The sequence below is a fragment of the Polyodon spathula genome, chromosome 14 (genome assembly GCF_017654505.1).
Source record: "Polyodon spathula isolate WHYD16114869_AA chromosome 14, ASM1765450v1, whole genome shotgun sequence".
In the NCBI taxonomy this organism is placed as follows: Eukaryota; Metazoa; Chordata; class Actinopteri; order Acipenseriformes; family Polyodontidae; genus Polyodon; species Polyodon spathula.
In genome coordinates, this window is record NC_054547.1 from 39,749,267 (window position 1) to 39,764,289 (window position 15,023).

At 47.7% G+C, this 15,023-nt stretch overlaps 1 protein-coding gene across 1 annotated transcript in view; it reads right to left on the minus strand.

Moving 5' to 3' along the window:
• The window catches only part of ece2a (endothelin converting enzyme 2a), a 52,093-nt gene that overhangs the window by 21,755 nt on the left and 15,315 nt on the right, over positions 1 to 15,023 (minus strand). Inside the window, exon 2 of the mRNA XM_041270431.1 lies at positions 4,848 to 5,131. Coding sequence (XP_041126365.1) covers positions 4,848 to 5,131 — 284 coding nt within the window. The remainder of the gene's footprint in view (positions 1 to 4,847; positions 5,132 to 15,023) is intronic.

Below are 15,023 nucleotides of genomic sequence, written 5' to 3' on the forward strand. Positions count from 1 at the left end.
ACTCCACTGCCTCCTGTACGATCTGCAGCTTCACTCACACTCCACTGCCTCCTGTACGATCTGCAGCTTCTTCACTCACACTCCACTGCGTCCTGTACTATCTGCAGCTTCTTCACTCACACTCCACTGCCTCCTGTACGATCTGCAGCTTCACTCACACTCCACTGCCTCCTCTATGATCTGCAGCTTCACTCACACTCCACTGCCTCCTGTATCTGCAGCTTCACTCACATCTGCAGATCTTCTTCACTCACACTCCCATCTGCCTTCCTCACACTACGATCTGCAGCTTCACTCACACTCCACTGCCTCCTCTATGATCTGCAGCTTCACTCACACTCCACTGCGTCCTGTATGATCTGCAGCTTCTTCACTCACACTCCACTGCCTCCTGTACGATCTGCAGCTTCACTCACACTCCACTGCCTCCTGTACGATCTGCAGCTGATCAGGAACACATTCCCAGCACCCTACCCTCAGAAGACAGGTACTGGAGATGGAAAGGAACATTTACATTTAGCTATACCTGACAGTGTACCTGAGAAAGTTAACAAAACAAATGGTAAACTCCACTGCCTCCTGTATGATCTGCAGCTTCACTCAAACTGCCTCCTGTATGATCTGCTTCTTCACTCACACTCCAGCCTCCTGTACTTCAGCTCTAAATGACTCTCCTTTTAAATGTAATGAAAGGTGGCCCACTGCAGTCTGTCTTTCCAATGACTGGATAAATGACTCTCCTTTTAAATGTAATGAAAGGTGGCCCACTGCAGTCTGTCTTTCCAATGACTGGATAAATCAGTTCCTGGAAGTAAAGCAGGAACCAATCAATGAAAAGTCACCTGTGAAGAATGGCTCTTCAAAAGCGGCTTTCTTCTCCTCCTCAGGAACACTGTCACCCAATCGGAGTTTCAAAGAGCAAGTCAACGGAAAATGCCCTTTCAGCCACGTTCCTGCAGCCAGCGTATGGTCCTTACCCCAGTAGACTGAATGGCTTTTTAAATGCAGTCCTTTACAATATGTTATATCATGTGCCATTTCCTCACACTGTTCTAAATGACCACAGTGAGCAGGTTGTGACCCTGCGAGACAGACCTGCAGCTCTCCACAAACAGCACAAGAATAAAGACAGTAGAGGAGAAAGGTTCATACCGCAAGCCAATGGAAGCACTTTATTATAGACTGGGCTTACCTTCACACGTTCAGTGAAGACTCAGGAGAGCTACTCCATGAGGCTGACCTGGGTTCTGCAAAGGTCTGCGAGGACCATTTCTCTCCTGGAGTTCAGCATTGGCTGTGGTTGTTGTTGACACAGACACATAATGTGAGCTGGACAGACAGGCTCAGAATTTATACTGTTGTGCACTGAGCTGCTTTGAAAGTACTTTAATTTCAGTTTTAGTTTGTTTGTATTTTAAAACAGATGGCTGAAGGTGTAGGGAGGATAAGAAAACAAAAGGAAAGACTAAGCGAGAGTCAGTGTGTCACAGAGAGATAAGCGATTCATTGTCAAAACCTGCTTGCCCCCCCCACACACACACACAGACACACACAGATACACAGAGAAAAGAACACAGGAGCGAGTGTGACAGGGAGGATAGGAGAGAAAGAACACACAGACACACACACTGACACACATTCCTCATGATCCCTGCCAGTGACTCAGCCCTACGTTGGCATTCCCCTCACTCTCTGTCCTTCTGGCTCCTCTGAACTGGAGCCGAATGATTAGCCAGCAATCAGTCCCTGCGCCACAGTGCTGATGCAGCAGGGAGCTGCAGTACCCACGGCAGCACACACAGAGAGACAGAGATCGAGGGGGGGGCATAGCGGATACAGCAGTAAGCCAGGGAATGGTAATAAACACTCTGAAACAATCCCCACCCCTCGAACAGGCAGAGGACACAACATACACACTGGATGGAAGTCCGATGCCTCCCCTCGTGCTTTTCACCTTTGCTGAGCTCTGCCACTGGGAATGATTTCTCTAACGCAGCACAGTCTTACAGGAACAACTGGGTTACATCTGCCCTCTTTACAGTTCAGATCATGCATGCTTGCATGCCAATACACAGTCTGGGTATGGGAGTGCACTTCAGGGGCTTTGTACTCAGCATGTACATTCATTTTGGCGACTTTGTAGTTCTACAGTAACTGTCGGACTAGTGTATGATGGATATAGGAATATCACATTTAACTTTTGTGCTCCGTTACAAAACTTTTTCTAACTCAAGCATGACGACTCCAGTCATTTTTTTGATCTCAAACAGATTTTCATCAGGCCTCATGACGCCAGTCCTGAACTGCAAACCCCAAGGATTTAGGGATAAAAGACAACTTCCAAAGAGGCTGATCTCCACAATGGGATCAGGGGCACTATGAACAGCACAGCTACAGTACAGCTGGAACAAAAACTGTGATCCAGTCCATTAAAATAAATCCCGACATCCATTAGGGCTCCCCTTCAATGGGGGTGGTGTAGGGAGTGCGAGTGACAGAGGGGGAAGATGAGAGTTAGGGAGAAGGGGGAGAGAGGGAGCAGAGGATGAGAGGCAGGAAGGGGGGATGTGAAGAGGCAGGAAGAAGGCAGGAAAGGGAAGGGGAGGATGAGATGCAGGGAGAAGGGAGAGAGAGGGAGAGGAGGAGGATTAGAGACAGGGAGAAGGGGTGGGGAAGGATAAGAGGCAGGGGGAATGGGAGAGGGAGAGTGGGAGGATGAGAGGCAGGGAGAAGGAGAGAGAGGGAGCATGAGAGGCAGGAAGAAGGGAGAGAGGGAGAGGGGATGAGAGAGAGAGAGAGAGAGAGCCTCCTTCAAACGAGTATGCGCAGTGCCATCACTCAGCATTGTCAGTGCACTGTAAACAAGACTAAAGGTTAGGGATTCAAAGTGTTTGTAGAAGCTGATATACCAGAGTGTTGTCCTGGCAACGGAGAAGGTGACTCATGCTGGATGCAAGGCTGAGAAACACATTTCACACCTCAGTGAGCCAGGCTGCGGAGTTAACCCTGCGAGGTGGAGGGCTCAGTGCCACAGTGTTTAGGAATAACATGACTTGTTCCATCAAGCCCCCAGTGTTGTGTGTGTGTGTGTGTGTGTGTGTGTGTGTGTGTGTGTGAATGTGTGTATATATGTGTGTGTGCGCGTGCGTGTGTATATGTGTGTGTGCGTGTATATATGTGTACGAGTATATGTGTATATGTTTGTGGGGGCATGCGTGTGTGTTTGTGTGTGCATGTATATGTGTATATTTGTGTGGCCGTCTGTATGTATATGCGTGTGTTGGGAGCCCCTACTGGATTAAAGGGATACCCTGCTCTACTTCCTCTACTGTACCAGCTCCCCCTGCATGAGGGGGGGACGGGGACGGGAACAAGAAACAACTCACTGTGTCTGAGTTGTGCCTCCCAGTCTGAGCACTGTAGCACCACACAGCTCACACTCCCTGTGTCTGCACATTCCTCCCAGTCTGAGCACTGTAGCACCACACAGCTCACACTCCCTGTGTCTGCACATTCCTCCCAGTCTGAGCACTGTAGCACCACACAGCTCACACTCCCTGTGTCTGCACATTCCTCCCAGTCTGAGCACTGTAGCACCAAACAGCTCAGACTTCATTATTAATACCTAATGGTCTTATTAGAGGGAATTAGTCAAGGCGCTGGTTTTGGAGTCTCAAGGTACAGGAAGAAGCCCCCCTCACTGTGCTCAAGAGGAGAGCTGTTTCAGGGAGACTTCCCCCTGCATTCAGACTCTCCTTTCTCGTTAGCTCATAGACAGGGCGAGAGCTACTTGAGTTTGTGGCGTTGTTTGTTTGCAGTGGTGTCTGTGGAGCTCAGGTATAGTGCATATAGAGTTATATGGTTTAAAGAATGTGCTCTTCAGACTGTGCTGTGTTTTAATGCAGAGGGGCTTTTGAAGCCTCTACAAAGCCAGTTTCATTTACGTCATACTGACAATTTTCAAAAGGATGTTTTTTTTTTTTTTTTTTTTTTTTTTATAATAAAATATTCACAAAGTGGCTCATGATGAAAGTGCTGCTCCTGCTCTCAGCATCTCTGGGTCTCGGAGAGCCCGCTGTTCATTAGCTCACTGTCAGCCTGGCGCTCGGGGGGGGGGGGTTTGAATTCAATATGAAATCCTCACTCCCCTCGTTTAGCCTGGAACATTTAAAAGCACCGCTCAGTCTCTCAATCTACATGCTGGTCACCAAACCCATATCTGTTACCAAATTACATAATGTAGATCATTTGTGTAGATTTTGTGCAGCATGCAGTCCTAGCCACAGAAGAGGAGGAAGGGTTTGTCAAAGGTACAATCTGATTGGAGAAATAAAGGCTAGACATAATCAGCTAGTACTACAGAGCTCTGTGTGAATGCATGCACACGCACCCTTGATCACGCACGCACGCACGCACGCACACCCATTCTGATTTATTCTGGTACCACACAAGGGGAGCAGCCTGAACCAGCACAGAGATCTGTGGACACTGACTAGAGGAACTCATGAACTTTCTGGCTTGCCATGTTTTTGGACTGGCTAATTTACCAGACCTCTCTGTGCTTTACATGGGCTTGCCTATGCTCTACCATGCTTTCACTGTGCTTTATTACACTTGGCTGTGCTTTTACTTTGGGGAAACTTTTATAATCTGTTTTGTAATCTGTTGTGCCACTCCTCCCTGTGCTTTATTACACTTTGCTATGCTTTTGGAAAACTTTGACCCTGTTTTTTACTATGCTTTGCAATACCACCCTATGCATTACAATGCTTCCCTATGATTTACTATGCTTTCACTTTGCTATTCTTTCACCACAGTGTATGTATTTGTGCAGCTGTGTCTCGTACCTGCTTGAGAACCTGCCGCACAGTCTCGCCGGTCTCCGGAGACACGCGCCAGGGGTCTTTCTCCTCCACCATCATGGCGTCCAGCGTTCCCTTCTCCAGCACCACGTCGAAGCTGCCCTCTGCAAACGTTAGCGAGCGGGCGTCCATCTGACACCAGTCCATCCCCGGGCAGCCTCTGTGACGCGCCGCCATGGCCTCGATGCACACTGCAGAGTAATCGATGTTGGTGATGGAGGTGAAGCCACAGCTGTGCATGTCGGAGCTCATCGAACTGTTCCCACAGCCTGCAGCAGAAGAACAGGAACTTTCACATGACTGCACTCTCGACAGCACGGGCAACGCAAGCATTTGGAGCCATAGCAAGTGCTCAAATCATGTTGCCTGCAAATGTGAGAGTGTAGTAAAATAATGAAATACTCTGAATCATAAGTGATCCACTGCAATGAGAGAAAGAGAGAGACGAGAGAGAGAGAAAGAGAGAGACAGAGACTTGAGAGAGAGAGAGACACTTGAGAGAGAGAGACGAGAGAAAGAGAGAGAGATGAGAGAGAGATGAGAGAGAGAGAGACAGAGACAGAGACTTAGAGAGAGAGAGACAGAGACTTGAGAGAGAGAGAGAGACAGAGACTTGAGAGAGAGAGAGAGATGAGAGAGAGACACTTGAGAGAGAGAGACGAGAGAGAGAGACAAGAGAGACAGAGACTTGAGAGAGAGAGAGAGAGAGAGAGAGACGAGAGAGAGACATGAGAGAAAGAGAGACACGAGAGAGACACTTGAGAGATAGAGACGAGAGAGACGAGACAGAGACTTACAGAGAGAGAGACAGAGACTTGAGAGAGAGAGAGAGAGAGAGAGAGACAGAGACAAAGACTTACAAAGAGAGAGACAGAGACTTGAGAGAGAGAGAGATGAGAGAGACGAGAGAGAGAGAGAGAGACAGAGACTTGAGAGAGATGAGAGAGAGAGACACAGAGACTTGAGAGAGAGACGAGAGAGACATGAGAGAGAGAGACACTTGAGAGAGAGAGAGAGAGACGAGAGAGAGAGAGAGAGAGAGAGAGAGAGAGAGAGAGACGAGAGAGAGAGAGAGAGAGAGGCAGACTTGAGAGATGAGAGAGAGACGAGAGAGACACTTGAGAGAGAGAGAGAGAGACAGAGACTTGAGAGACAGAGAGAGAGACAGAGACTTGAGAGAGAGATGAGAGACAGAGACTTGAGAGAGAGAGAGAGAAACTCTGTCAGCAGGTGAATTTAATCACTGCAGCAGCACGCCATATGGGCCAGTCTAACGAGGGATTGTAAAACCGTTAGAATCAAACATCACACTCGAGAGCCTCAAACAATACAATCTGGAGCCCAGTCTGATCAAATAACAACAACAGACTCGGCTTCCAAACAGCCCTCTCTCAGTAATGCAACTTCATCCCTCATGCTGGCAGACTGAAGCTCACAGTTACACAACTAATAAGCACACAGAACATGTCGGTCTGGAAAAAAACTGCACTCTTTAACAGAACTTCCCGTGAATGAATCTCTTAACAGTCAATCAGCAACAAACAGCAGAGAGAGCTCTGTCAATAATATGATCCTCTCCGGGGATCAGATCAGATCCACCTTCACTCATTCAAACAGTAATCAACTGGACAAATCTCATTCACACACAACCTGCTGGAGCAGCCCCCCCTCAGAGTGCAAACCCACCCTGTGTAGCTTCCTGTACACTGTTTTGATCCACACTGTGGCCAGGACTCAATGGCAGGTATTCAGGACAGGGTGGAGGGGCGCTTGCTCGCAGAGCACCAAAAGTTTAGTATCAAATCACTCACAGCATGTCTGTTTGGAAATCTTCACTGAAAGCTTGTTTCAATAAGACGTAAGCAACCATTTGCATTGGAATTAGGTCTCTAGATTCATGCTACTGTAAAGGGCTTTATGAGTTAGGCAAGATTTATTTTTGTATTTGTTTTCATTCTGTGTTTACACTATTGTAGATTAGTTGGCTGTGTATGTGTGTGTGTCTCTAAGTGTGCGTGTCTTTCAATGAAATGTAACTTCCTGTGCCTTCACATAAACAGATGACTGCAGTCTCTACTGATGCCCATCTGTCACTTTTCACAAACACTTAATAAAATCTCAAACCTGGTGATAAAAGAAGTAAACAAACTTCACTAAGAGTGACAGACTGTCCTGCCTGTGTGTGAATGCGCTGGGGAAGGATCTGTAAACGCTCGGAGATATTTAGGTCCTCTACTTGGTAGATGTAGGTACCCAGAAGTTTCAATGGGCTTCCCTGCAGAAGGGATTTGTTCACAAAGACAGTATATCCCTTTCAATATCTGTGTTCTATACAGCATGGAAGACTGCAAAACCCATGTGAAAAGATGCCTGCTGATGCTGTGCTGAGTGGGGATAATCTGGACTGCTGCTCCCTTGTCTGTTTTAGTCACTGAAAATGACAGCCCATTACAGCATGGACAAAAACAACACAGTAAGGAGTGGTGAGGCTTGCAGCCAGCGTGCTCACAGCACAAGCTGCCAGGCATGCAAGTGAGAAGGTGCAAGATGAAGATGAAGAAAGCCTGTGCTGTTTCCTTTCTCCGACACCCCTGAGAGATGCTAGTATTTTAAACAACGTGACTAACGCTTATTAACAACCCCCCGGAAGTCATTAGAAGTTAGCGGCTCCACACACAGGACTAGCCTCCTAATGAGGCGTCTCATGCTTGCAGCAGTCACACCTCTAATGCAACACCTCCCCACCCTCACCTCCCTGTAATAGAGCACAACACGAAATACGTGAAGCAGGCGAGGAACCGAACCTGGGTACAGGATTGGGGGGTCAGTCAGGGAGTTCCAAAGAGGGTTCCAAAAGGACGACGTGTGCAAAGTGGAAACAAGGCGTGTGGCACATGTCATGGAGTTCCACTTCTAGGAGGTTTTCATCCATTCCAGGTATTACAATGAGCTTCACAGCACTAGCGCAGAGGTCACTTGACAAGTAATGCTTGAAGCGAAATCTGGAATGGGTCAAATGAGAAGTGAATAGACTTTTTGTCAGTTGAAAACTGCGATAACAGACTTTAGAAGGCACAGAAAAGATGCAATATTTGAAGAGGGTAAGATGGCTCTCTGGGTCGATTCATCGCATTGTGGTGCACTGGATTTACCAAAAGGGGAGGTGGCTCCCAGGAGGGGAGGAGTTCAAGGTTCCTGTTATTATACAGATGCACTCGCTCTCTGAAGAGACTGAATGTCACCCAATCTGTGAGGCTGCCATTCAAAATGTCACGTCTGACTCACTCATCCCCGTTACTGTGGCAACCAAGGCAGCCCAGCCATGCAGAACCTCGGGTAGCTGGGGAGCTGTTGACTGCCTTGGTTATCAGCAGTGACGGGAGCCTTCAACAGAGACAGCATCAGCCTGGGGTTACGAGTAACATCCTTCCCCTTGAGAGGTGATATTAACCTGCTCGCGTGTGTTGAACGCTGACAGGAGATGCCAAGGGTAAGGCACGGAGCTCCTGGAAGTTTTCCAAATCTCAAACCTGCACCTGAACACTTCAGATGCTCTAGATTGTCAATCGAAAACAATTTGTTTATAAATCAGCCAACTAACTATGTTCTTCTACAAATATATTGGAAAAGCAGCAAAATTAGCAAAGGATCCACATCCAGTTAAATACAGTACCTATACAACATGGCCTAAAAGCATAAACTACCAAATCGTGGAATAGCGAGGGAAACACTGTATACATGTACAAACAAAATTATGCTTTAGCTGTAATGCTGTACCTGAGCTGTATCCACGACGTACTCATGCTGTACCTGAGCTGTATCCACAATGTACCCATGCTGTATCCACGACGTACTCATGCTGTACCTGAGCTGTATCCACAATGTACCCATGCTGTATCCACGACGTACTCATGCTGTACCTGAGCTGTACCCACAATGTACCCGTGCTGTACCTCTGCTGTACCCACAATGCACCTGTGCTGTACCCACGATGTACCCACAATGTAGCCATGCTGCACCCACAATTTACCCGTGATGTACCCTGGATCTAGAAGCTCTCCGTCTTGCTCAATGCAAGTTGTAGACCAATAGGCCTGATTCATGAGCCTTCATCAATAAACCACAGCTGGACAGGCCAGCCTCCTGATCTGCTCAGGGGAACAGGAACATGACAAATGACAGCAAAAACACTGGAAACACTGCAGCTGGGTCACACACAACTAATGAGCCTTTAAACAGCTTTGAAACATGCTGGGCAGGTTCACCCTTGTGTGTGGGGTAGACACAGCATGTACAATAAGAGAAGGAGCTGCAGGAGGGCATGTGACAGGCTACAGAGTGTCATTCATTACCAGTAGCTAGGCTTTTATTGTGCTTGTTTAATTGTCAAAGTACAGTAGTATGTAGGAGATATAAAAAAGTCCACAGAGATCTTCATCCAGTCTGACCTCAGGGACTCAGGAGGTCACGGGACAGTATGCAAGGCAGACATTGTTTAATTATTATTTCCAGCTCAATGTGTTTGTAAAAGCAGCACAATCTCACTGAACTGATCTGCTTACCTGGTAAACCCTGCCTCATAGTCTCACTGCACTGATCTGCTTACCTGGTAAACCCTGCTTCATAGTCTCACTGCACTGATCTGCTTACCTGGTAAACCCTGCTTCATAGTTTCACTGCACTGATCTGCTTACCTGGTAAACCCTGCTTCATAGTCTCACTGCACTGATCTGCTTACCTGGTAAACCCTGCTTCATAGTCTCACTGCACTGATCTGCTTACCTGGTAAACCCTGCTTCATAGTCTCACTGCACTGATCTGCTTACCTGGTAAACCCTGCTTCATAGTTTCACTGCACTGATCTGCTTACCTGGTAAACCCTGCCTCATAGTCTCACTGCACTGATCTGCTTACCTGGTAAACCCTGCCTCATAGTCTCACTGCACTGATCTGCTTACCTGGTAAACCCTGCTTCATAGTCTCACTGCACTGATCTGCTTACCTGGTAAACCCTGCTTCATAGTCTCACTGCACTGATCTGCTTACCTGGTAAACCCTGCTTCATAGTCTCACTGCACTGATCTGCTTACCTGGTAAACCCTGCTTCATAGTCTCACTGCACTGATCTGCTTACCTGGTAAACCCTGCTTCATAGTTTCACTGCACTGATCTGCTTACCTGGTAAACCCTGCCTCATAGTCTCACTGCACTGATCTGCTTACCTGGTAAACCCTGCCTCATAGTCTCACTGCACTGATCTGCTTACCTGGTAAACCCTGCCTCATAGTCTCACTGCACTGATCTGCTTACCTGGTAAACCCTGCTTCATAGTCTCACTGCACTGATCTGCTTACCTGGCAGGTCAGTATAACAAATATTTTACGATATATAGTACATAAATATTAATGGTGGGCAACGATATGAAAATGTTATATCAATATTGTGCATGCATTTTGAAAAACACAGAAAAATATAAATCAAACAATTGCAATACATATACACACATATATAATGATACATTAACAGGGTTTTTAAGAAATTGAATCTTCAGCTGCTCTGTGTATAAATGCTGATTCACGACACCTCTGAAAGTATTAAGTATGGTGTCATGCCAGATGTGTTTTACTGGTTTGATGTCTAAAGACTACATCCTGTTTATAACACGGAAAGAAGCCATTTAAAACCACGGTCCCAGTAATCAAACGGACAAAATTCAATGAAGCTTGACTCACGTGCCTCTCTGAAAATAACCGATTATACTGCGTTTGTATTTTGGCAGCTTTTCAAATCACACGATACGGAAATTATTATAGCTATAGAACAATATCGATATCATACCAAATATCAATATTAGTTCCCTACAGTAATTACATATATATATATAAAACACACAACAGCATCTCCCACTTCAATACATTTTCAGAACTGTTCATGTAGGAGCAGCCCGAGTTGATACCCTGTGTTTCCATGGTGATTATTTTCCTTGTGGATTGCATTTTATATGATGCACTAACAGTCTGAAGCCTCACACAGATACCTATTCACTGACACACTGCTTTCTTCTGAATGTTATATTAATGTACTGGACATACAGCAAAGCACAGCAGGACGATGAAAGCCTGTCTTACAGCACTCAGCTCCTGGTTCAAGAGCGTTTGCATGTTTAGTCAGTGCTCAGCTCTAGAAGCTCATGAAGCTGTGCTAGGAGACGCTCCCCTACGCATACTTGGGGTTTCATGTGCTGTCTGCTGGGTCTGAATGTTTACGGAACCCCAGAGGCTCGCAAGTGACAACGGTACCCATCTTCATATGATGATAAAGGTTGGCAAGCACCCTTTCAGAGAATGATAGTAATATAATCGTTACGATGGTTCACAGGAGGACTCTGCTGCTGCAGTACGGTTCACACTTCTCACTGCCTGCTTGTCAAGGTGTGAATTGGAAAGGGTTGGGGGGAGCCGGGCACTGCATGTCAACGTTATTGACTTTAATAAGATGCGATTAATAAATGCCTGGACCAGTGGCACTGTGCCAGCAGCAGCAGCAGCAGTCTCTCTCTCTCTCTCCCTATCCCTCTCTCTCTCTCTCCTCTGCCTGCTTCTCTCCAGTACTGCACTCCCTCTCTCTCTCCCTCTCTCTCTCTCTCTCTCTCTCTCTCTCTCTCTCTCCTCCGCCTGCTTCTCTCCAGTACTGCAGTCTCCCTTCTCACCCCCCTCTCTTTCTCCAGTACTGCACTCCCTTCTCTCTCTCTCTCTCTCTCTCTGTCCTCCGCCTGCTTCTCTCCAGTACTGCAGACTCCCTTCTCACCCCCTCTCTTTCTCCAGTACTGCACTCCCTTTTTTCTCTCTCTCTCTCTCTCTCTCTCTCTCTCTCTCTCTCAGGAGGGAAGGGGCATTTTAAATAGATCCCTCAGTCAGATCTGCCTGCAGGATAATGAACTGTGTCAAGGGAGGGAGAGGGAACAGCTTTGTACAATAACGAGAGAGAGAATACAGTGCTAACAAGGATTTAGGCTAATAGGAGATTTATCTCCCCATTTCTTTCCCGTATTTCACACTGACAGAATAGAAACAATAACAACAGCTGCTCCTCAGAGTCGTCCTCCCCAGATATTGTTCTAGAAGCATTTCTGCTTCAGGTGGTATAACTAGCATGATATACACATTCTATAGTTTATATGCCAATCTTACCCACATTGTTAAACAGCCAGTAGGAATAATGAGTTGCTTTGACAGGTAATTACGTTAGTTTCAGAACGTGGCTGCAGTTGAGCTGTCACAAAAGTGAGGTGGTGACTGAAGAACTGGGAGGGGACAGACTGCCGTTATGGGTAGAGAGAGCTAAAGGTAACAAAAATGATTATTATTTAAAACAGGCTTCTTAGAAAGGAGGGTGGAGATCTCTATAGAGGTCTAACCCATTGGAGAGATCTATAGAGGTCTAATACATTTGAGAGATCTGTGCTGTATGTGTGTGCCAGGGTGAACAGGCCTGTCACTCACAGGGAGCACTGTGTGTGTGTGTGTGCCAGGGTGATCAGGCCTGTCACTCACAGAGAGCACTGTGTGTGTGTGTGCCAGGGTGATCAGGCCTGTCACTCACAGGGAGCACTGTATGTGTGTCGGGGTGAACAGGCCTGTCACTCACAGGGAGCACTGTGTGTGTGTGCCGGGGTGAACAGGCCTGTCACTCACAGGGAGCACTGTGTGTGTGTGCAAGGGTGATCAGGCCTGTCACTCACAGGGAGCACAGTGTGTGTGTGCCGGGGTGAACAGGCCTGTCACTCACAGGGAGCACTGTGTGTGTGTGCCGGGGTGATCAGGCCTGTCACTCACAGGGAGCACAGTGTGTGTGCGGGGTGATCAGGCCTGTCACTCACAGGGGTGATCAGGCCTGTCACTCACAGGGAGCACTGTGTGTGTGTGCAAGGGTGATCAGGCCTGTCACTCACAGGGAGCACTGTGTGTGTGTGCCGGGGTGATCAGGCCTGTCACTCACAGGGAGCACAGTGTGTGTGTGCCGGGGTGAACAGGCCTGTCACTCACAGGGAGCACTGTGTGTGTGTGCAAGGGTGATCAGGCCTGTCACTCACAGGGAGCACTGTGTGTGTGTGTCGGGGTGAACAGGCCTGTCACTCACAGGGAGCACTGTGTGTGTGTGCCGGGGTGATCAGGCCTGTCACTCACAGGGAGCACTGTGTGTGTGTGTGCCAGGGTGATCAGGCCTGTCACTCACAGGGAGCACTGTGTGTGTGTGTGCCAGGGTGATCAGGCCTGTCACTCACAGAGAGCACTGTGTGTGTGTGTGCCAGGGTGATCAGGCCTGTCACTCACAGAGAGCACTGTGTGTGTGTGTGCCAGGGTGATCAGGCCTGTCACTCACAGGGAGCACTGTGTGTGTGTGCAAGGGTGATCAGGCCTGTCACTCACAGGGAGCACTGTGTGTGTGTGCAGGGGTGAACAGGCCTGTCACTCACAGGGAGCACTGTGTGTGTGTGCAAGGGTGATCAGGCCTGTCACTCACAGGGAGCACAGTGTGTGTGTGCCGGGGTGAACAGGCCTGTCACTCACAGGGAGCACTGTCTGTGTGTGCCGGGGTGATCAGGCCTGTCACTCACAGGGAGCACTGTGTGTGTGTGCCGGGGTGATCAGGCCTGTCACTCACAGGGAGCACAGTGTGTGTGTGCTGGGGTGAACAGGCCTGTCACTCACAGTGAGCACTGTGTGTGTGTGCAAGGGTGATCAGGCCTGTCACTCACAGGGACCACTGTGTGTGTGCGCCGGGGTGAACAGGCCTTTCCCAGTTCCCTGTGATTGATCACCTACAGCTCAGTGTGGAATGATCAGGCATGGTGGAGTCTGCCTGAGACCTGATTCCCAGCAGAGGCCTGCTCTGTTTATTTCTAACTGGTGAGGCAGCATTAAAGAGTGAGTTCCCTGGTGAAAGGAAACTTACTGAAGGCAGAGCTCAGGCCACGGCTCGGGTTAAAGACAACATCTGCAGTCAGCAAACAGCTTTCCTGACTCAGGAAGCTCTGCAATGAAGCACAGGATAAACTGACTTGTGGGCTCCTACAAGCACAACCATCAGGGGCTAATTAAACACGGGCATCCTGCTGGGAAGGGAACCCACCTGCCAAGCCCCCAGCATCGAAACCTTCCACCAAGATGAGCCAACGCCACCATGGGATAGAGAAAAGAGGACACAAGCTCTTTGGAGGCCAAATTCCCAGTTTCCCAATGTAATTTTCACTGCGATATAAAAAATAAAAAACACGCCGTTACCCTTCTACATAAAAAAGTAGAGCAGCCCTGACTGCACTGTTAAGGTCTTGTTTGGTGTATGGTTTACAGATTGAATTATAGTGTTAAACTGCCATTTATATATATATATATATATATATATATATATATATAACACATACACACACACACACACACACTGATATTATTCTCATGACAGGTGGTTATTGTTTTTCATATTTAACCAAACTCAAATAATGTGCTGTGTAATATTTTGCAGTATTAGTGTGCATATGAAAGAGACCTCTGTGCTCTTACTGGAAACCCGGAAGCTTCTAGAAAGTGTCATGGCAGATTACTGCAGCTGCAATGCTAATGCTGTGCTCTGGCTGCTGCAGGGCTTGGATGGGTTAGTGTATTGTGTCCTGGTTTCTAGGTCAGGGCTTCAGATCCACCTCATGGGCATTCACCTGCTTTCTTCTGGCCCTGTTTCAATCTGATCAGCTGACATTTTACACTGACTCCACACACCTGCAGCACCCCACAGAAATCACCGCCCCGCTCCTAAGAATCCCCCGCAGCACTGTGAAGGAACGGCACCTGCAAGATTCATCCGAGCCCCTCATACTCCACTGAAAGCAAGTTCTTAACGAAGTGCTGAATTCATCACAAAACAAACAGCATGTATTTACCTTTCCGTTTCAAGACACTATGTTTAGCAGAACACAGACAGACAGAAAGACGATTATCAAGCTATCTTGAAAACAGCAGGGGTGACAGAGCAAAGGGCTTGTTTAGAAGTGACACTTGAAGCTTAATAAAAAGTTAACAACTGGAAACATGTTTTCACTGGCACTACAAGGCGCATCTGAAACCAGAACAGAGCAGAGGGCTACCACCCCTGTGCTTCCCAGTCTCT